The sequence below is a fragment of the Acartia tonsa genome, chromosome 10 (genome assembly GCF_053477335.1).
Source record: "Acartia tonsa isolate MP-2025a chromosome 10, ASM5347733v1, whole genome shotgun sequence".
NCBI lineage: Eukaryota > Metazoa > Arthropoda > Copepoda > Calanoida > Acartiidae > Acartia > Acartia tonsa.
This window is the reverse complement of record NC_137269.1, coordinates 11,238,377-11,259,378: the sequence shown is the minus strand read 5'-3', so window position 1 is coordinate 11,259,378 and position 21,002 is coordinate 11,238,377. Positions and strand designations below refer to the sequence as shown.

Here is a 21,002-nt window from a genome sequence, read left to right as displayed (position 1 = left end):
TTATTCTATTTATCTGAAATGTGTAATAAAATTAATAATAATTCAGGTACTTAATTACAAGACGAATAGATTTTAAAGCTCTTGTAGTAGTTAATATGAATGGAATTAAAATTAAATGAAAAAGGAGAGGTACAAAACTAATTTTTCACCAAAAACAAAGTTTTATAAAAACGTGCATTAAATCATTTACCTTGTATGTCAAATCAAAATGCATGGATCTTCAGGGATAAGACAATGGACGATAAATTGGTGTAAATCCCTTATGATACTGAATACTAACACTTTTAGTACATAAAAGTTAAATAGAAAAATTTAAACACTGCTAGTTTGAACCATTCAATCATCTATAATACAAAGTAGCTTGATGTCTGTCTGTCCCTTAAGATCTCGGTAACCACTGAACCGATTGGATTCTACTCTTCAGGGTATATACCTATTGGTCCTGTGGTGGTTTTAAGCTATTTTCTTGGGGGGTGGGACAACCCCAACCCCCCCAAAAACAAAAAAAAATCCCCCCAATTTTTTTTTTTTTTTTTTGTAAGAAATATCCTTGGTCCTTTGTAGAAGATTTCCTTTGTGGAATATTTTTTTTTACAAATTTCACCTTACACTTTTTTTACCATCTCTTGGGGCAAAGCCCCTAGAGGCTAGGGGCGAAGCCGCTAGTGTTTAATAAAGTGCCCAAAGTTTTTAAGCCAATAAAAAAGAACGTGTTCATTTTAATACCAGTATAATTTACAGTCCACTGTTCCCTACCTCCCTGGTATATACGTTAAGTCATTACCCAGAGAAGGAGGGGATATTGGACTGTAAATTACATTTGGTACCAGTATATTTTACAGTCCACTGTTCCCTACCTCCTTGGTATTAATATACGTTTAGTCATAACCCAGAGATGGAGGGGATATTGGACTGTAAATTAAACTGGTACCAAAAGTTTTACAACTACGTTATCTTATTTGTTGGCCTATAAACTTTGGGTACTTTTATTGAATTTTGATTCAATGATTCCTAACTAAGTAGTGTCCAAACTTTTAAACCAATAATTTTAGTATAAAAAAAGGTTTAATTTTGTTTATCATCATTTGGAATATATATTACTTTATTGTCCACTAGCGGCTTCTCCCCTAACCTCTAGGGGCTTTGCCCCAAGAGGTTTAATCAACCTATTTTTGTGTTATTTTGATTTAAAAAGTTAAAGTAAAAAAAAAATTTTTGGGGGGAGTGATTTTTTTTGGGGGGGTGGAGTCGAACTCCCCTTTTTTGATTTTAGAAAAAAAAGAAAACAAAAATTTTTTTTTTGTTGGGGGGGGGGGTTGGGGGTGTCCCACCCCCCAAGAAAATAGCTTAAAACCATCCCAGGACCAGTAGGTATATTCCCTGAAGAGTAGAGCCCAATCAGTTCAGTTACTGAGATCTTAAGCTTCAGACAGACAGACGGACAAACAGACACAGACATCGTACTACTTTGTATTTGTCCATAGTCTTATCCCTTGAGATCCCAAATCATAATCACTTGTTTTTTTGCATGAATTTTCACTAGGTAACAAACAGACGTGCACTAGTTATAGTGTTGGGGCAAAATAGAAGCAGCTTAAGAAACAAAAATATTAAAATTACTAATACAAGGCAGAAACGATTTGTATGTGTAAAAAATCACCTAAAATCTCTGACTAATGACTAAAGCGTATCACAGAGTATATAAAAAAGTATTGCATAAAATACATTAAGTAAAAAATACAGATGAATTTACAAATAGAAAACAATTAGCAAATCACATTTATATTTATGTTTGCTTATATACCTAGATAATCACATCTTATATATTTTTTTTATTGATAAAATGAATATCGCGATTTTTTGGCTCTACGTTTTGTTTTTTTGAGAAAGCAAATTTCTCTAAAAAACTTTATCAGCAAAAACATAGGTAACTTTCTTTTAAGTGTACAAAAATAATTTTGTGATTTTTTGGAATTAAAATATATTTTTTAAACAAGAAGCTTGCATTTAAAAGAACAGTTTTTAAAATAAAACTTTTTTAGTTTAAAATAACTTTTTTAGCAGCGCAACTTTTCTATGATTAAAATATGTACGTTTGTCCATCACTCCGTATTTTTTTTAGCTTACACAGTACAAGGTTTCGTTATTTTAAAAAAACAGTTTGTGACTATTATATTCTTGTGTTTAGGTGACTTCTAATGCTAAGTACACTACTTATGGATATTATTGCCAGATTTTGGTGTATGTTGTTAAAATAAAGGATATATAAATAAATACAAATGTCTGTTCACTTCTTTCAAATCTCTTTTGATTGTTATGGTTTCATTCAGATTAGACTATTCCATAACCGATTCCATTTCTCCATCTCCATCCATAAGCAGGTCTATCCTTTTCATTGTGACATCCAGGTATTCGTTCCAGACCTGAGTTAGATAAATATCTGTTTGTTAGTTATGATCTCTGTAACGGCTGGCAGATTGAATTACCTTGCATTATGGGACATATTTCATGATAGTGAGTTGAAAACGTTTGCACGTATTGAACAATATATTGCATCACCATGACAATTTCAGGGTTTTATATAATGAGAAATAAAGTTTAAATACTGTTATCCTTGTGAACTTGAATGAAAACAATAACAATACCTGTAGAGAATCTCTTGAGTACAGAAGTGATTGGCAAGTTTCGTCGTTGTCGATAAACTTGAATATGTTCAGAAAAGCATCCTGAAATATGCAATATAATATAATATAGTAATAGCGGTTACGCCCTAGAGGCCTCTAGGGGCCCTTGAGGTGAGGGGGGCAGTCAATAGTTTTGTGCAATTTTTCTTGGGAGGGTGGTGGTACCCTCCCCAAAATAGCTATTAGTTATAAAACTCTCCAGGACCTATGAAAAGCTACATTTTAAAGGAAAACAAAATCGGGTCAGCGGTAAAAAAATCATTTGGTGCAGACAGACAATATCCTGTTACTTTTATAGAGAATATAATATTATATATAGTAATTTTCATTTATATTTAGTCAATTTTGTCTAAGTTGACCCTTATTCTAGTATGGGAGGGGGGGGGGGGCAATGGGCTGTAAATTTTACTGGTTAGATATATATAAACACAAGGTATTATTTATCATTCGTCGTATTAATTTTTTTTTACTTTTTACTAATCTTGAATGGTTGGTTAAAGTAACAGTTTTCAAACTATAATTTTATTCTACAAAACTAAACAAACAGGTATATTTGTTTACCATAATTGAGGATTTTCATCAATTTATTTCTTTCCCATTAAGATTCTCGTGTTCTTCAAAAGGGCTACTATTTAATTCTTTTATTTAGTATAAATATATAGTTTCCAAATATCAAATATCAACTTTTTACTTACCAGTAAATGCGGAAAAATATGACATCTTTTCAGCTGTTGCAGACTAAACTTTGGATATCCTCCTCCCTTCTGACTAGAATAGCAGCTGCTGGCAGCCATTTTGTTTTGAGCAGCTGTTTTGTTGTATGTTTCTGGGAGTTGGGTGAATCCCGAAGGATATACAGTATCAACTAATTCAGTGAACATGTCTGTTAGTGAGACACTAGAACAAAATTAAGAGATGTTGTACATTGATATTGTGTTAGTAAACAAGGATAGGAATGAAAATAGACAAAGTGAGTTATAGAGCAGCTGTTCAACAAGATAAAAAAAAGAGTGGCTTTGTTGTTATTCAAAGAAAACCACGATTTTTTTTTATAAAAATGTAAAGATTTAATTTGTAGCTTGACTAACAGTTGAACGGAACAAGTATAGGTATTACATACTAGATGCTGCTCATTTGTATAGAGAATCTTAACAAATCTTTAAAAATTTAGCTGTCTATTTAAAATAGAAGCCTAGAAAATCACATTTTCCTCGCATTACGGATAGTTATATAGAGTAGCTTTGCTCCTAAAAAGCTTTTGTTGCAATTATTGGTTAAAATTCTTCTCTTAAATTATGATTGTGAGAAAAAGTATCATCATAACATCTCTTTCCTTTGAATATCTCTTGTAGAAAAAATGAGCAGCGGCATCCAAGGAACATAAAACTTCTCCAATTCTTCAAAGCTAAGATATCCATCATAATCTAAATTAGGAAATATTGTTGTCCTAATAAGGTCCAGTGGTGGTTTAGACTACTTTTTTTGCAGAAGAGAAAAAGGCTTTTGCATATCTTCCATTTCCCACCCCAAAAAAAGAGAATTATTATTCGAAAACCCCTAGAATAACTATATTCATTAGCATAATCCTATAATTTAAAGTATGAAGTTGTGTGTGTAATGCCAGATATGATCTTGTAAAATGCTAGACCAAGGGGGGGGGGGGAGAGTTCTGACACTTTTGCGTAAACAGTGATTATAGGCTTTATCTTTGGACTGAGAGGATAGGTTACTAGGGATAAAATCATTCTTATATGATGAATTTCCCCCAGATTTAAGATTTTTTGGATAGGCCTCCAGGTTCCGGAGCTCCAGGCCTCCAGGTGGTCTCTCTACAGGTAAAAATGAAATTTTTTTTTAAAGAGTTAGATGTCAGCTTATGAGACAAAATATGTATGTTTTTTCTTCAAATATGTGAATAACAATCAAAAAGAAGCATATTTTGTTTAATAAGTTAACCTCTAACTCTAAAAAAAAAAACTTATTTTTAATTTTTACCTGTACAGAGACCACCTGGAGGCCTGGAGCTTCGGAACCTGGAGGCCTATCCAAAAAATCTTAAATCTGGGGGAAATTCATCATATAAGAATGATTTTATCCATAATAACCTATCCTCTCAGTCCAAAGACAAAGCCTATAATCACTGTTTACGCAAAAGTGTCAGAACTCCCCCCCCCCCTTATTTTCCAACTCTCAGGGCGGTTTTGTATCGGCCCATTGCTGGTTTCTGTTATATTTTGGGGGTAAAGTCACTCATTAAATGATACGAGCAACCCATCCACGCAAAAAAAACTTCAATATTATTTGCTTTAGATAAAACGAAAAAAAAAATTATCTGAGCACTTAGCTTGGTTTTGTGAAATTAGTTATTCTAGTAAAATAATAGCAAACGCTTTTGTGTTACCTAAATCAAGAACATTAAACCAATAATGAATAGCAGCTGGATGAAATCGGTCAATCTAAAAAAAATATTAATTTTAAGTAATTTTTGTTTTTTTCCTTCGAAATATGATATAAGGGGGGGTTTTTAATGCAACCATCTCGTAATCAATGATTAAATGGCACTTAGAATTCGGATTTCGATCTGAACTATTGCATGAGTAATCCTTGGTAGGTCTATTTTCCCTAAATCGAACAAAAAGTTGGAAAAGTAACAGCTGGCGGCTCAGCCGTTCAGCCGTTTTTTTTGCCTATTTTCAGGACAAATTAATCATTTATTACGTAGGAATCAACTTTTTAAAACATATTTTTGGTTTAATTCATGTTAAATGATAGCAATAACCATTTTTAAAATTTCTAGTACCAACAGCTACCGGCTAGAACCGTTTGCTAACGTTTTGGAGCGGAATAGAGTAGTATGTGGAGATAGGTTTCGTGACTAATTTTAACCAAATACAGCCCAAAAATGGCAAAACGGCTGAACTGCCAGCCGTTAGCCGTTACTTTTCCAACTTTTTGTTCGATTTAGGGAAAATAGACATAACAAGGATTATTCCAGCAAAATTTCAGATCGAAAATCGAATTCTAAGTGCCATTTAATCATTGATTACGAGATGGTTGCATTAACCCCCCCTCCCCCCCCCCTTTATATATAAAATGAGCCAGTAAATAATTTGATGCAACCATCCAATAAACAATAATTTCAAATATTCTGTAGCTAAATATTACCTCAGATTTCACAAAGAAGACGAAATCTGCATAAGACATCAACCCCTTAGGTGATGACGTAGAAAGGTTCGTCTCAAATATTCTTTTCATTAAGTTAAGCAATAGTTTGGTGCTTTCACTCAAACCTTTTCATTACCCCCGAAATCTCCCTTCCCATTTTTAAATTTTTGAAAAGAATTACAAATAATTTCTAGCCCTGGGAGACCCTATCCAAAACTTTTCTTTGTACCTCTTCTTAACCTAACCTAACCTAAAACAGGCATACAAAAATACTTTATTCCTAAATCAGTTTGTTTGTTATCCGTATACATGAGGGAAACCACCTTAGTTCTAAAAGTATTATGCCTCAAATAAAACTAAAACTTTCAATCTCTTCCTTTAAAAAACAAGGATGACAACATCCATAAGTAGCGAAGCACAAAAAATCGTAGATGGGAATACGTACAGGTAGATTTAAAAGGTTTTTACTAAAATCAAGAATAGATTTATTGGATAAAATAAACCTTGTTTTATTTTGTATGATGGCGATGGTCAAAGTAAATTATATTAAAGATGCTCATAACAATGGGAAAAATTATTTTGATACTGATATCCCATAAAAGTTTGAAAATTGGATCAAAATAAACAAAGATATGGGGAAAGATGTAATACATATAAAAATAGCCAAAAACCTGATAAAAGGCAATCTGGCCGCCATGGTTGTTTTCTTAAAACGACAAAAAATTTATTTTTTTAAATCCTTAACTTAAAAAATTTGGAAAATCGGAACATATACACTGAAGATATGGGAAAAAAGTGTTAAATATATAAAAATAGCCTAAAACCTGCCAAAAAAGGCAATCTGGCCGTCATGGTTATTTTCTTTAAAAGATGGGAAATTTAATTTTGATATCTATAACTGAAAAAATTTTGAAAATCGGACTATAAACACTGAAGATATGGAGAAAAATGTTAAAAATATAAAAAAAACAGCCTAAAACCTGCTAAAAAGGCAGTCTAGCCGTCATGGTTGTTTTCTTTAAAAGACGGGAAATTTAATTTTGATATCTATAACTGAAAAAATTTTGAAAATCGGACCATAAACACTGAAGATATGGAGAAAAATGTGAAAAATATAAAAATAGCCTAAAACCTGCTAAAAATCGGTCCGACCGCCAATGATGTTTTATAGTCAATTATGCTCCTTAAAAATGGGAATGTTGTCAAAAAATTTCAGCATTCTATCTTTTATAGGAGCTGAGTAAATCCCATTTCCCCCATAGCGTTACGGACGGACGGACTGACGGACGGACAGACAAAGTGAATTATAGAGTAGCTTCGCTACTAAAAAAATATTAGTTTCTTATCAATTGGACTTAATTGTCGATATAGTAATGGATGAAACCTTTTTATTAAAATTGCTTGACATGCCTGTCGACAATAATGTCTGTTAGAATTCTATGTTCATCATAATTCAACACATCCTCTTTTCCTAAAATCAAAATTATTTTTGATATCTTTTCATCAAATATGATCCAAAATGATTAAACTACAACATGACACATTACTAAAAATGAAATGAGCCATCTATAATACAAAGTAGAACGATATCTGTGTGTCTGTTTGTTTGTTTGTAGCGAAGGATCTCGCTAACCGCTGAACCGATCGGGTTCTCCTTTACAGGGTAGCTTCTCATAGGTCCCGGGAAGGTTTATAACTATTTTCTTGGGGGGTGGGACACCCCCAACCCCCCCCCCCCCCCCCAAATTAAAAATACCACCCCCCCCAAAAAAAAATCTAAATTACGAAAAATTAGTTTGATCAAACCTCTAGAGGCAAAGCCCCTAGAGGCTAGGGGCGAAGCCGCTAGTATTATATAATGTAAGTTTTAATTACAATGCTTAGGATACAATTTTATTATCATTGAGCTTACGGGAAAAGATAATGAACGATAAAATAATATAACCTCAATTGCGACAAACAAGATTATTTAATATAGATTGTAATTATTGATAGAATAGCTTAGACTTTGGTACTTTTTACAGAACAATAATCAATGAACCAAAACATCTAAAGTTTTATAGCCAACAAATGACATACAGTGTTATACACTCCAGTATTATTTACAGTCCAATGTCCCTTTACGGGCCATCTACCTGACTAAAAACTAATTTACCTAACATGAAATCATTATCCAAATCCAGGTATAGGAATCTTGTATAGATGACATAGAACTGATCATAGGAGAAATGCTGCACTCGTGTTAGGTCCTCAGTGTTACTAACCTGTACCAATTAAGATTAAGATTTATAAGATTTTTATAAATATTTATAATAGGTCTTCTGGCATACCCGCAGATGTGACTAAGTTAGGGAGGGGACGAGTTCGAGTCCCCCAGGCCACATAAATACAAAAGATGTATAAAAAGATGTAATAAGCATTGTGTCGTAGCGCACTAATATATCAGTACAAAAACAATGCAATTGCAAATTGAGGATCTACAAACAAAGATCGTGCAATTAAAGTGTTGGTTGTCTGCTATTTTTTGTTCAGCGGCCGTGAGGTGACAAATAGGATGTTCAGTCTAGGATCAGCTCAATAGTAATACCGTCATGGGAATATAAGTTTACTAGCCAATTATAGGAATAAGAGGAATTTTAAATAAGGTTTTTATTTCTTGAGTTTAATAGTAAAGTTGTTACTCTCTAAGTTTAAATTCAGGGGACTTAGAATTATGCAATAAAAAAGAGTTAATTCAATCATACTAAACCCTAAGGCTTTTTTTTTACATACTTATGAATAAGAACACAAAAATTAAGTATTTATTAAAAATTTTGTCGAATATAATTTACCTCATTTAAACTTTGTAAAAATGCAGTCTTCTTAAACTGATGCCAGGTAAGCTTTCCTTGCCTCCAACCATCTCCAGTAAACAGGACGGATGATACAACAGTGTCCTGATTTGATTATAAATTTCTCGCAAATCCCATATACGTTAAATCAACTTGTCCTATCATATAAAATTGGTATCCATTTAAGGAAAGCTTCACATATATTCCTGGTATAGTTTTGGACTATTTTTTAGATTTAAATCTTTAAGGCTTTAGTTTTGACAATTCTTTTACTTTACATACACTAACACACTAATATCCCCTAGATGATTGAGGCGCAGCTGCTAGTTTATAATATGGCCAGATGGAGATTATTAATATGAATATTTTGTAGTTACCTTATAATGTTCTAACATCTGACCTCCAGAGAACTCTGACCGACAAAACTCAAAATATGAATGGTTCCTAAAAATTGGTATATAATGTGTGGTGTAAACATACAAACGAAACAATACCCCTTAGCCCCCCCCCCTTTTTTTCAACTTATTTTAAAAATAGGGAGGAGGGGAAGTTCTTTGCTCGAAGCAAAAGTTGAAGGCAATTTACAAACAAACATATAAATATTATGTTTATTATAATAATTTAGTTTACTTACATAACAATGTCCTTTATAATTTGTGTTAAATTATGTTTCTGAATGTAAGGGTTGAAGCCAGAAATCAAATGGAAAGCCACCAATTCAGCATCTTCCTAAATATTTAGATACTATATAGATTTCTAGTTGCCTCCCCCCAGCCTCTAAGGGAGGGCGGAATAGTTTAAAACCACCTTAAGGCATTTATAAAGTTACATGAAAAGTACAATCCATTTAGACCATCAACATTAGATATCCTAAATTATTATCCACTATTTTTTGTGGCTTTAACGATAAAGGACGAAGGGAATGCCACAGGATGTGTTTTTTTTGGGTCCACGTCTTTACAAATCAACCAAAATGCTGCAACAACCCTGACCATGCAAACAAAGGCCCAGACAGTCACCCTCTTACCATGTACAATAGAAAATATTTTATCCATTTGACTCATTTCAATTTAAAGAAATTATTTTTAAAATGGGATGATTCACCTTTTATGATCGAAAATTTATTCTTTTTTCAAATTAGCCTAAATGTAATATTTAAATCTAATTAACATTATAAAACTTTTAAATGTTTACTAATAAAAAATTAGTAGTTCAGCTATAAGCCACCAGGATCGCTAGTTGTCTACTTCAAAGAAATACATGAAAACTAAGGCTAAATATTAAATAAAATATTTCAAAACTGAATAATTTAAATTAGTGAATAAACTGTAATGCTATCTATGTATTTTCCAAGACAATACTTGTTTTTACAATATTTTTAACATTTTATTTACAGCGATGTTATTTAGCCCTCAGGGTTTGGCCCTTTAGTGATGAAAATCCAAAACAAGAAAATAACACACAAAATAACAAGGATGACAACATCCATAAGTAGCGAAGCACAAAAAATCGTCGATGGGAATACGTACAGGTAGATTTAAAAGGTTTTTACTAAAATCAAGAATAGATTTATTGGATAAAATAGACATGAAACCTTGTTTTATTTTGCATGATGACGATGGTCAAAGTAAATTATATTAAAGATGCTCATAACAATGGGAAAAATTATTTTGATACTGATATCCCATAAAAGTTTGAAAATTGCATCAAAATAAACAAAGATATGGGGAAATGTGTAAAACATATAAAATAGCCAAAAACCTGATAAAAGGCAGTCTGGCCGTCATGGTTGTTTTATTAAAACGACAAAAAATTTAATTTTTAAATCCTTAACTTAAAAATTTGGAAAATCGGACCATATACACTGAAGATATGGAAAAAAGTGTTAAATATATAAAAATAGCCTAAAACCTGCCAAAAAGGCAGTCTGGCCGTCATGGTTATTTTGTTTAAAAGACAGGAAATTTAATTTTGATATCTATAACTGAAAAATTTTTGAAAATCGGACCATAAACACTGAAGATATGGAGAAAAATGTGAAAAAAATAAAAATAGCCTAAAACCTGCTAAAAGGCAGTCTGGCCTTCATGGTTGTTCCTTTAAACGACGGGAAATTTAATTTTGATATCTGTAACTGAAAAAATTTTGAAAATCGGACCATAAACACTGAAGATATGGAGAAAAATGTGAAAAATATAAAAATAGCCTAAAACCTGCTAAAAATCGGTCCGAACGCCAATAATGTTTTATAGTCAATTGTGCTCCTTAATGATGGGAATGTGTTGTCAAAAAATTTCAGCATTCTATCTTTTATAGGAGCTGAATAAATCCCATTTCCCCCATAGCGTTACGGACTGACTGACGGACGGACTGACTGACGGACGGACTGACTGACGGACGGACTGACTGACGGACGGACAAAGTGAATTATAGAGTAGCTTCGCTACTAAAAAGTGAATTATAGAGTAGCTTCGCTACTAAAAAGTGAATTATAGAGTAGCTTCGCTACTAAAAATAAAAAACCGCTATGATATTCTAGTTCTATATCCAAAGCTAGATGGCACTGAAAAACTGATTATTATGATTTACAATCAAGTTTTTATTAATTTGTAAAAACGTTTATTTATTAAGAAATAAAAGTTAGATAGACTGCAATATAAATCTTAAAAACTAATAATGTGTGTAACGATTAAAGTCAGTAGCAAAGTTAAGAGAAATTAATAATGATAATTTTATATTCTTTCATCAGGTTTTATCAGTATTGGTAATATTTCAAAATATTTCTATATCATCCTATAAAAATCAGATGTATGCTTCAAATAGCAACTATAATTGTCTGGAAATTATATTATATTTTAAAATATTCCCATTTTGAAATGAGGTGGAATAAACATAAAAATTCAGCGCGGCATTAGCTCAATATAGGCCTCTGGGCCCACTGTCTATTTCAGTTTTCTAAATTCCTAGATTCCCCTCTTTCATTTTTTTCTCTATGAGTGTCCTTTACTGAAGCGCAGCTTTTTAACTTAGGGCAAATAATTCGTAATTTTGCTGCCTAGCTATAATTTTGGATGTAGCATGGTTATTTAGGAATTTAAGACTACTTTTAATAATCATAATAGAACATGTCAGACATAAAAGATAAAAAAACCTAGATCTTATCCTCATAAGATATTAATCTAAGACTTTAACCTATATATGTTTAAAATTAGCTTGTTCATTTTCGTCATTAAGACAGGAGGAAAATTTAAAAGTAATTTGCCATCTAGAACAGGAATTTTTACTTTTCTTATTTCAGTTTATACATGGAGTTTTGAGATGTTATATTTATATAATCTATAGGTAATGCATTTAATCTGAAATTATTACCTTTAAGAGAAATCTTGCTTTGGCATGATATGCCGTGAGAAACTCTGTACATGTATAGTATTGATTCAGCTTCTTACCCAGACCAGTGAACAGAGCTGTTCTGAGGTAACAGTGAAGTCCAAGCTTTTCACACAGCTGGTCACTATTATCTGTACAAAATTTATATTTAGTAACGTTATGGGGTTTATGTGATTTTCTCAAGTGTTTTTCAAGATAGATAATTGATATTTTTGGAACATTTTCTATACCAATAAATGAGTACCTATCCAGTATATTATTTACATGTACGGTCGGTCTGTCAGTCAAGCTTATGGGCCTATACAATAGGTTTAGTTATTTTTACTATCTAGGTTTGTATATGTTTATTTTTTTATAACACTAAATACTTGCTCTATAGACTATAACTCAATTTATCCGTCGGCCAATCAACAATTTTGAAACAAACTTTAAACTAATGCCTAAGGACGAAGATTCTATAAAAAAGTTATTAAAAAAACACTAAAAATTGAAGGTTTTACAAAAAAAATTCTTTTCCTACTCACACTAATTCATCTGCTTCATAAAAAAATATGGTTACTGAAGCTTTAAAAAAACTATGCCTACCTAAATACAATTTTCCCTTTATCTGAGTAAAATATTCTTGAATGGTGAGTACTAGATTAGCAGGTATAACCGCTAGGCTGGCTCTGTTGGGATAAAATTGTGGAATTTCTTCAGTATTAATCTACAAATAAACATAGGAATAGAACAGAAGATAATTGGTGCTATCCCAACATAGTGCTTGTCGACCATTGAAACCCTCTACTTAATTTAAAATCAACCGCAGTGTCCTTACCCTCCGGCGCTACCGAGTAACCAACATTATCTAACTGGCCTAAAGTATAAAATTAACTTCTACTTTGAAGGTCGACATGCACTCCATAAAATGTTTATTAAACTTCCCAAAAACCATAAACATGTTAAAAACATAGTTTTAGTTTTAAAGCTTTTAGGTAGAATTTCTAGGTAAAACTGATTTTTAAATTTTTCTTACCTTTTGAATGGTATGATCACAATCAGAATTACATTCAATATGGCGTTGCTTCACTTTCATTTCGGCCATTTTTTCACATTCATCCTTATTCTTCACATTTCCGTCCGTGTCATCATTATCAATATTGCTATCATCCGCTTTATCCAACGCCATATCAGTTTTGTCAAAATGTTTATCCATACTACCATCTTTGTAACTTTTGGATAAGCTTATATCGGTTGTAGATGAACTGTTGGATATATCTGATAGGAGGTTTGTTCTGCTTCCCTTACGCCTTAAATTAATGAATTTATTTAATTTTTTTTCTAAATAGCAACCAAGCCTACCTTCCAGACGGCTGTCGAAAATGGATGCCTAACCTAACCTGAAATACCCCTTCCTTATTTACAATATTTTTAAAATATAGAACACACACCCCTCCCCTTCCTGGGTTCTGTTACTTTGAGAACTGTCCGAAATTAAAATTCAAAGACACATTTCTTCTCATTTTAAAATTAGGTAGTTTTTATTTCGGCCATAAACAATAAAGGTATATCTTTTCAAAGAATAATTTCAAACAGGCTTTTTTTTATACCTAAGTGTAACTTTAGATTTATCCAATGGCGTTAATGTGACAGGAACAATTACTGGTGAGGGATTTGGGGAGATACCACCACTTATCACAGACTGATCTTCCCTAAACCAAAAAATTGTTATAAAAGGGGGTTATGTGGACCATACACTTTCCATATTTGTTTTAAAAGCTAAAGAATAATTTATTTTTTTTAGGGGGGGGGGAGGAGGATTTTTTCCTAAAGATAATTTTTCTTAGGAGGGTAAAGGAAACGTGCCTTTCCTAAAAATAGGTATAAAATGTCTCTAAAGACCTATTGTACAGGAGACAATATCTGTCCAACCGTTAGCGAGATCTTAAGGTTAACACAGACAAACAGATATTCTGTTACTTGTAGACTAAATAAAGAATATGCCCCCCCCCCTCTTTCAATCAGTGACATCCTAGTTATGAAGTAGTTGAACTAACAAAAAGCAAAATATTTAACATTTTGTTAACATTTCGTTAATAATACCTATAATTTCACTAATAAATAATGAGAATACCTGCTAAAATCCGACACGGAAATATCTTTAAACTCTTCACAACCAAAACTATTTTTCGTGACGTTGGCACTATCAATAATAATACTCGTCTCATTCACTATCTTTGAGTCTTCAGTAATATTAGTAATTTCATGGCTGTCATTATCAATTTTAGATGCATCTCTACTTGGTAAATCTTCAACCTCAATGCTATTGTTATTATCTGAATTTGGTGTTGATATGTTAATGGCAGCTAATTTGAGTGATATAGATTGGATTTTTTGATCATTTATGGGTTGTATCTTTGGCTTGGAGATGTCCAGAAAAGCAGGAGAGGAAAAGTCACTTATTTCAATAGAAGCACTAGTAGGTATGCTGTGAGAATCTTTTATTGAAATTGTTTTCTCCGGAACAGTTTTGATTATGTAGGGATCATCCTTTCGCGGCGAAAGATTGGTTTCTAATTGAGGTGCCAAAATTGAGTTGCGGGTTGCATCTTTGAATTGTCGGGGGGATGCCGCAACTGATATGCGGATAGAGTCAGCAGTGGAGTGACGAGGTGATGTGAGAGGCGACTTGGGGGGTCGCGGTGATTTTGCTGTTTGGGTTACAGAAGTGGTTGGTGCATAATATTTTCTGTCCCCACTGCTCTGCGCTTTGATTGCTTTAACTTCATCTAATAAAACATTTCTTTTAACAAATCCATCAGATTAATGAAAATTTGAGTATTTTTTAAAAATATGCCTAATAAAAACTGGGGTTATAGTAACAAAATAGCCTGGAAGCTATGTAAAGCTTCTCAAAATTTGAGATATCTATTTTAGTGGTGAACGATAACTTAACGGTACATATAACGAAAAAAAATCTTACTTCTTTATATAAAAGAATAATTTTAAAAAAAGGTTTTGAATATATTTAGATAGGTATATAAATAGTTATTAAATATGACCTCTGATTAATTTAAGTATTCCAGGTTCCGAGAGAAACTGGACAAACAGCTGTTTTCTCCTAAGTTCAACGTCGGGTACAAGTTTCATTTTTACTTTATGGCATCAATTCAGTATTTTAGACAGGTGAGGTGCTTAATCTTATGTAGATACTGTCAATACCATATTCTAGATTCCTTCACTCTGAAAATAGTCAATAATTAAACAATGGCAGCTCACCATAATAGACTAAAACCATTACAAGTCTTAAATCTAAAATTGAATAGCCAAAAACCATACAGACACCTATTTGAAGTTTCATAAATGGTGAACTCAATCACACAAAAAGCATTACTACTTTATATAATAGAAAACAGAACGATTTGTTTCAATTAAACTTTAAAAAAAAAGATTGGTTAGTTATTTTTGTATTTTACTTACGTAATTCCCTCACTGTGATTTACTTATAGATATTGTAAATTAAAATCTACTCTAAATTAGTTAATAGAACAATATTATACAACTATTTGGGTTTAAGTAGTGAAGGGGATGTTGAAGGAAACTTTTTTTTGTCAACTAATTAAACAGAACATTAAAAACTACAGGGGTGTATATTCTGCAAAAATGACCCTGCTGAGGGGGGGGGGGGGGGATATATGTGGTTGGGGGGAAAAAAGGTAAAAATTGAGAGACTATTTTTTTCCATTTTTTCTCCCCTCTTTAGCGAAAAAAACTAAAAGAATGTGTGGGAGGGGGGGATAATAAGAATAAAATAAAGATAAAATAAAATAAAATATTTTTCCATTTTATCCCCTTCCTTTGTGCAAAAAACTAGGATGGGAAAAAAATAAAAAAAACTTTTACAGCAGGGGAAAAAAAATAATCATGTGCAGAATATACCCCTGAAAAACTATTAGGTAAGTTCTTTATACTAAAATAGAGAAATTGTGTTTAACTTCTGTTCATTTCATCTAAATTACAATATCAATAACCAAAGTCTTTGTTTAAAAACAATTGCTCATCGCTTTTTTTTTATTGGACTAGCTACTTACATTATCAAATTACAGAATGCATTAGTAAATATATATGAGTTATTAACAATTAATCAAACATAACATGCAAAGTTAGGTTAAATAATAACTAATTAAATAAACGCAATCAAAGCTACAATAATGTTAATAAAAATATAAAATCGCATAAAAAGATAGGTGTACTTTTCTTTAAGATTTTACAGAAAGGTACCAAAGCCGATCTTCTTTTACTTAGCACCAAAGTTTACCTATTTGGGTAAAATCTATCTTCCAAAGATATGTATGCCTATGTATTATGCGATTCAAGCTAATATGAAACATTTACAAGCTGTTTCCATCAGAGGGTTAAGACATTGGACTATAAAATATACATCCCCAATGATTCTTAACAAAATTACCACGTCTGTAGTATTAAAATTATTCGTCAAAAAGTTTAGACATTACAATACTAGTTTGCAACAAATCAATCAAAATTTATTAAATATATCAACAGTTTTTGTTCCAACGAATAAGATAACGTTTATATAAAACCTGTGTAATTTACAGTCCAATGTCCCCTCCCTGCTTTAGTTTCCAAGCAGATTTTTAACTTACAAGAGTCTTTCTTCTTTTTTTCTTTTCTATGATTCATCCCTGTTAAATGATTTAAAAATCTTCTTTTCTTTAAATCACATTTTTTGAGATAGGTAGATAAAATCCTGCTTCATGCTATATTTTCCTCTGTTTCATGTATATTTTCTATTTTTATACCCAATTCTTGTAAAATTTGTGTTTGTTCATTGTTAATAGTTGGTAGATGTAGGTCCTTCTCTAACTTGCTTTGGACCAATTTCTCCATTTCTCTAAAATATTTTTTATTTGATTAAAACAAGGATGCCAACCATAAGGAAAAAGGATAAGAGCATGAATACCCTTCCCCTTTTCATGGTAAAATACTACTTCCCCATCCCTAAATTTTTAAAGAAAATCTAGCAGACGAAACGATAAAACATTAACTGGCTTTTTGTATGTCAATCATAAATAATAATGTGAATAAAATGAAAAGCGATATTTAACAAACAGCCGGTAGATGCGAAAATCAGCTGAATTTTATTTACAAAAAAAGTTCCCACTTTTTAGAAATTGAAGGATTAATCTTTTATGCACAAAATTTTTTTAATAAAAATTAGATTATATGTAATTTTTAATTAAAACATTACATATTTATATTTAATAACAAAATTTTATTTTTAATTCAAATATTATATTCTAATTATTAAAACTTTACATATTAATTTTGTAATCCTCCCATTTGAAATAGCAATAAAATTTAGCGCGGCAACAGCGCTGATCAGGCCCCTAGGCCCACTGCCTATTTTCGTCTTCTAGTTGCTTCGATTCCTCTCTTTAAATTTTTTCTCTATGATGCCAACAGTGAATAACGAAATCCTTAAAGAATGAGGTTTATGTCTTTTAAAGCATGACGAACATGACTGACTGACGGAAGGACAATCAGCAAAGTGATTTAGAGTAGCTTTGCTACTAAAAAAACAAACTTGAGTCTGAAAAATTTCAAAATTGAATATCTTTTAATTTTCTGCAAATCAAGTAAAGTTCATTTCAAAGACAGAAATATTTTTTTAAAGAATTACAACTAGCCCAACATTGTTAATAAACTAAAGAAATGATTCACAGCAGGAATAAGGTATAGCCAACATGTGAAATAAATCTAAAATAATATTTGGAGGGTAGATAAAAAGTTCGTCAATTTTTCTATATGTTGCTCCCCAACAACAGCTGAATATCACGTATAGGTTTCGTGATTTTCCACGAATTTATTTTGTTGTTGGAATAAGCTGGATTCACAGTAAAGTTGAAAACATAAAAGTTTTTCTTGAAACGAAAAAGTATAAATTCATTAGCTAAATATGCTAACACTATGAGATTTATCAAATAAATTCCTTTGAATATCTATATATTTCTTGGATGATTCTTCAAGTTTGGGTTTTATATTATTCATTGTGGATTCTCTGCTTTCTTCAATTAATACATCTAAAATAAAATAAATTAAATTAAAACTAAATCATCTGTAATTTACACTAAAAAATAGTTTTAATTTAAAAACTGGGACTTTTAAAAAGTATTGCGTTTGTCTTTGATTCAAATTGTAGCATTTTACAAATAAAAAGGGGTAGTTGCGCAAAATGCATTTAAACTAGAATTTAGTGAACTGTATATTTTTCCTGTTCATTGTTTTAAACTACAGTTATAGAGCATATATTTGAAAGATTTTCAATTTTCTACCATGTAGTTTAAAAAATTTCAAGACTTGAAAATCGTATTCCTGTGATATATGCAATTCATATGGATGTCTTATTTTCACAAAAACAGCAAGACGACTAATTTAGTTATATTTAATTTAGTTATTTTTTATTTTTATATTTTGTTTGTTATTTATTGTAATACAAAATTGTGTGTCTGGAAATGTCAGGAAATGGATTGAAAAACTGGTTAACAAATCGTAAACAATATGTTTCAGTGAATGGAGAAGAGTCTGATGTGGAGTTAGTAACTTCTGGTGTGCCACAGGGAAGTGTGCTTGGTCCACTTCTGTTTATCATATTTATTAATGATATTGATGATGCTACAGCTGGAATTAATATGATTCGAAAATTTGCTGATGATACAAAAATTGCTAATATTGTTGAGACTCAGGAGGATGCTGAAAACCTGCAGGAATGACTTAACAGACTTTACAAATGGAGCCAAGATTGGAGCATGGAATTCAACATTAAAAAATGCAAGGTAATGCACGTTGGAAGAAGAAATCAGTCATTTAATTACACTATAAATGGCATTGAACTATCTAAGGTAGAAAAGGAGAGAGATATTGGAGTCTGTGTTCACTCAAACCTTAAACCTTCTCAACATATTCAGGAAAGTGTTGGCAGAGCCAGAGCAGTGTTGGGCCAAATAACTCGCTGTTTTCACTTTAGAGATAAAGTTGTTTTTCTGAGGCTATACAAACAGTTTGTAAGGCCACATTTAGAGTTTTCTAGCTCTGTGTGGTCTCCGTGGTCTATTCTTGACATACAGAGTCTGGAAAATGTGCAAAGGAAAGCTATTGGTATGATCTCAGGCCTAACATCAAGAACCTATGAAGACAGATTGACAGAGCTCAATCTTTGGACCCTTGAGCAGCGCCGAAAAATGTTTGATATGGTCCAAGTTCACAAAATTGTAAATAAAATTGGAAATGTAGAATGTGGTCTGAAGTTTGTTCAAAACAGAGAAAATAATCTAACTAGAACTCGAGCTGAACCTCTAAACCTAGTTAAATCTAGGTGAAATCTAGAGATTATAAGGAATTTTTTCTGCGAGAGAGTAGTGGAGGGTTGGAACCTAATTCCTTCGGATATCAAACACACAGCAGATGTTAAAAAGTTCAAGCAAAAGTTGGTTGAATGGATGCAGTTACGAGTTTAACAGAATATCAGACATTCTCACAGGGCCCCTAGCTGGGGACACAGAGAATTACAACATCAAGTATCCCAAGTAAGATGGTATACCTGTAACTTGCGCTTGAAATAAAGTTTTCTGAAATGCACTTCATGGAACTATCCCTTTGGCATTCTTTTTTTTATTTGATTGATTGGGGTATTCTTTACCAACTTAGAATTTGTGGGCAAGCTTAAAAGTATTTTAATATTTCTTTGAACAAATAAAGTTCGGCATTTTATGGCCACATTTGCATTTTTAGTGATCGTTACTACATGATTCAAATACTCTACAATAGGCTTGATTAAATAATCTTACCTATAGTATTAATATCTGCATTTATTTGTCTCAACTCTTCAAGTTTCTGTTCTCTTTCCTCCTGCAACTTTTCTTTCTCATTCTAAACAGATGTCTAGAATGAGATGAGATGTTTTAGATAGCGGCCAGAAAAAATTATAGCGGTTCGTTGCATAAAAGTTTTAACTTTTAGTAAGTGTAATTGTATATTTATGATGTGTATGATTTAGGAAATGTGCATATGAAGGGACAAGGGACCAGGATTCGGACAAATATTTCTAAGTGAAAACTTCCCCCGCAACCCATTTCCTTCTCCCCCTAACCCTTCTTACCCATTTCATTTTAATTACAACACAAAACAAAATTGACGCCAAAATTACGTCACTAAAATATCCTCAGCAAGTTCAAATGGTATTTACTCGCAGCCCCTTGTGTGTATCATATTTTGACTTTCACAGATCAAAACCGCCTGACTCCAGAACTTATGAGTAACCTTATGACTAAACAATAGGTACCTGGTATGAAATCAAACATTCCCTTTCCTTTTGTGCTATTTCAATTTGTTCATCCATTTTCAATTTCAGCTTTGATAATTCTTTGCTTTTATTTACTAAATCTCTAAAAAAAAAAAATTTATTTTATACTTAAGCCTCTGGTGGGAAGTTGAGTCGACAAATTACTCTATTTAAATTTAGTTTTAAAAAGAATAAAAAAATCTTTAGAGGTTGGAGGGGGTCAGTCTCCTGGGAGAATGAAGGTACCCTTCCCCAATATAATTCAAATGTTCCCTGAGCTATATGGAGCTTTATCGAGAAGGAAAAACATATCGGTTCAACGATATAAAGATTACCTATGAATTTAATATATTTCATAACGTTTCTAAGTATATGCAATTTTTTTCAGAGGGATTATCTAGGTAATTACTCTTTAGAAATGCTTGGAAAACCTATCAACCTGCCGTTGAACTACCTTAACCATTCCAGTAACAAAAGTATATGGATTACAATTTTAGAAGTATTTTTTCAAACTTAACTTCTGTTTACCTACCTAGCTATTTTTATTTTATTTAAGATATCATTTTCATCATCCATCATATAAAAATAAATATTATA

At 31.9% G+C, this 21,002-nt stretch overlaps 2 protein-coding genes across 3 annotated transcripts; both read right to left on the bottom strand.

Moving 5' to 3' along the window:
• Window positions 1-8: 8 nt before the first annotated feature.
• On the bottom strand, window positions 9-16,831 carry LOC145329376 (uncharacterized). 2 transcript variants are annotated; one of them, XR_013882879.1, is made up of 19 exons: window positions 16,711-16,831; window positions 15,109-15,289; window positions 14,181-14,835; window positions 13,657-13,758; window positions 13,083-13,356; window positions 12,653-12,773; window positions 12,050-12,198; window positions 9,315-9,409; window positions 9,058-9,124; window positions 8,681-8,785; window positions 8,005-8,113; window positions 7,260-7,320; window positions 5,850-5,931; window positions 5,086-5,140; window positions 4,020-4,108; window positions 3,380-3,583; window positions 2,646-2,726; window positions 2,215-2,423; window positions 9-2,074 (listed from the first exon to the last, which is right to left on the bottom strand). XR_013882879.1 is itself a non-coding variant. In XM_080173466.1 (18 exons), exons 2-18 carry the CDS (start codon window positions 15,194-15,196, stop codon window positions 2,337-2,339), a joined length of 2,424 nt encoding a protein of 807 aa, XP_080029592.1. In that variant the 5' UTR covers window positions 15,197-15,289; window positions 16,711-16,831; the 3' UTR covers window positions 9-2,336. The 2 variants fall into 2 exon arrangements, 1 of the variants encoding a protein (XP_080029592.1); XM_080173466.1 differs by having other exon boundaries at window positions 9-2,423.
• Window positions 16,820-20,999, bottom strand: LOC145329382 (uncharacterized). Its single transcript, XM_080173473.1, has 5 exons — window positions 20,938-20,999; window positions 20,406-20,508; window positions 19,912-19,993; window positions 18,059-18,147; window positions 16,820-16,960 (listed from the first exon to the last, which is right to left on the bottom strand). Exons 1-5 carry the CDS (start codon window positions 20,982-20,984, stop codon window positions 16,820-16,822), a joined length of 462 nt encoding a protein of 153 aa, XP_080029599.1. The 5' UTR covers window positions 20,985-20,999.
• Window positions 21,000-21,002: the final 3 nt, after the last annotated feature.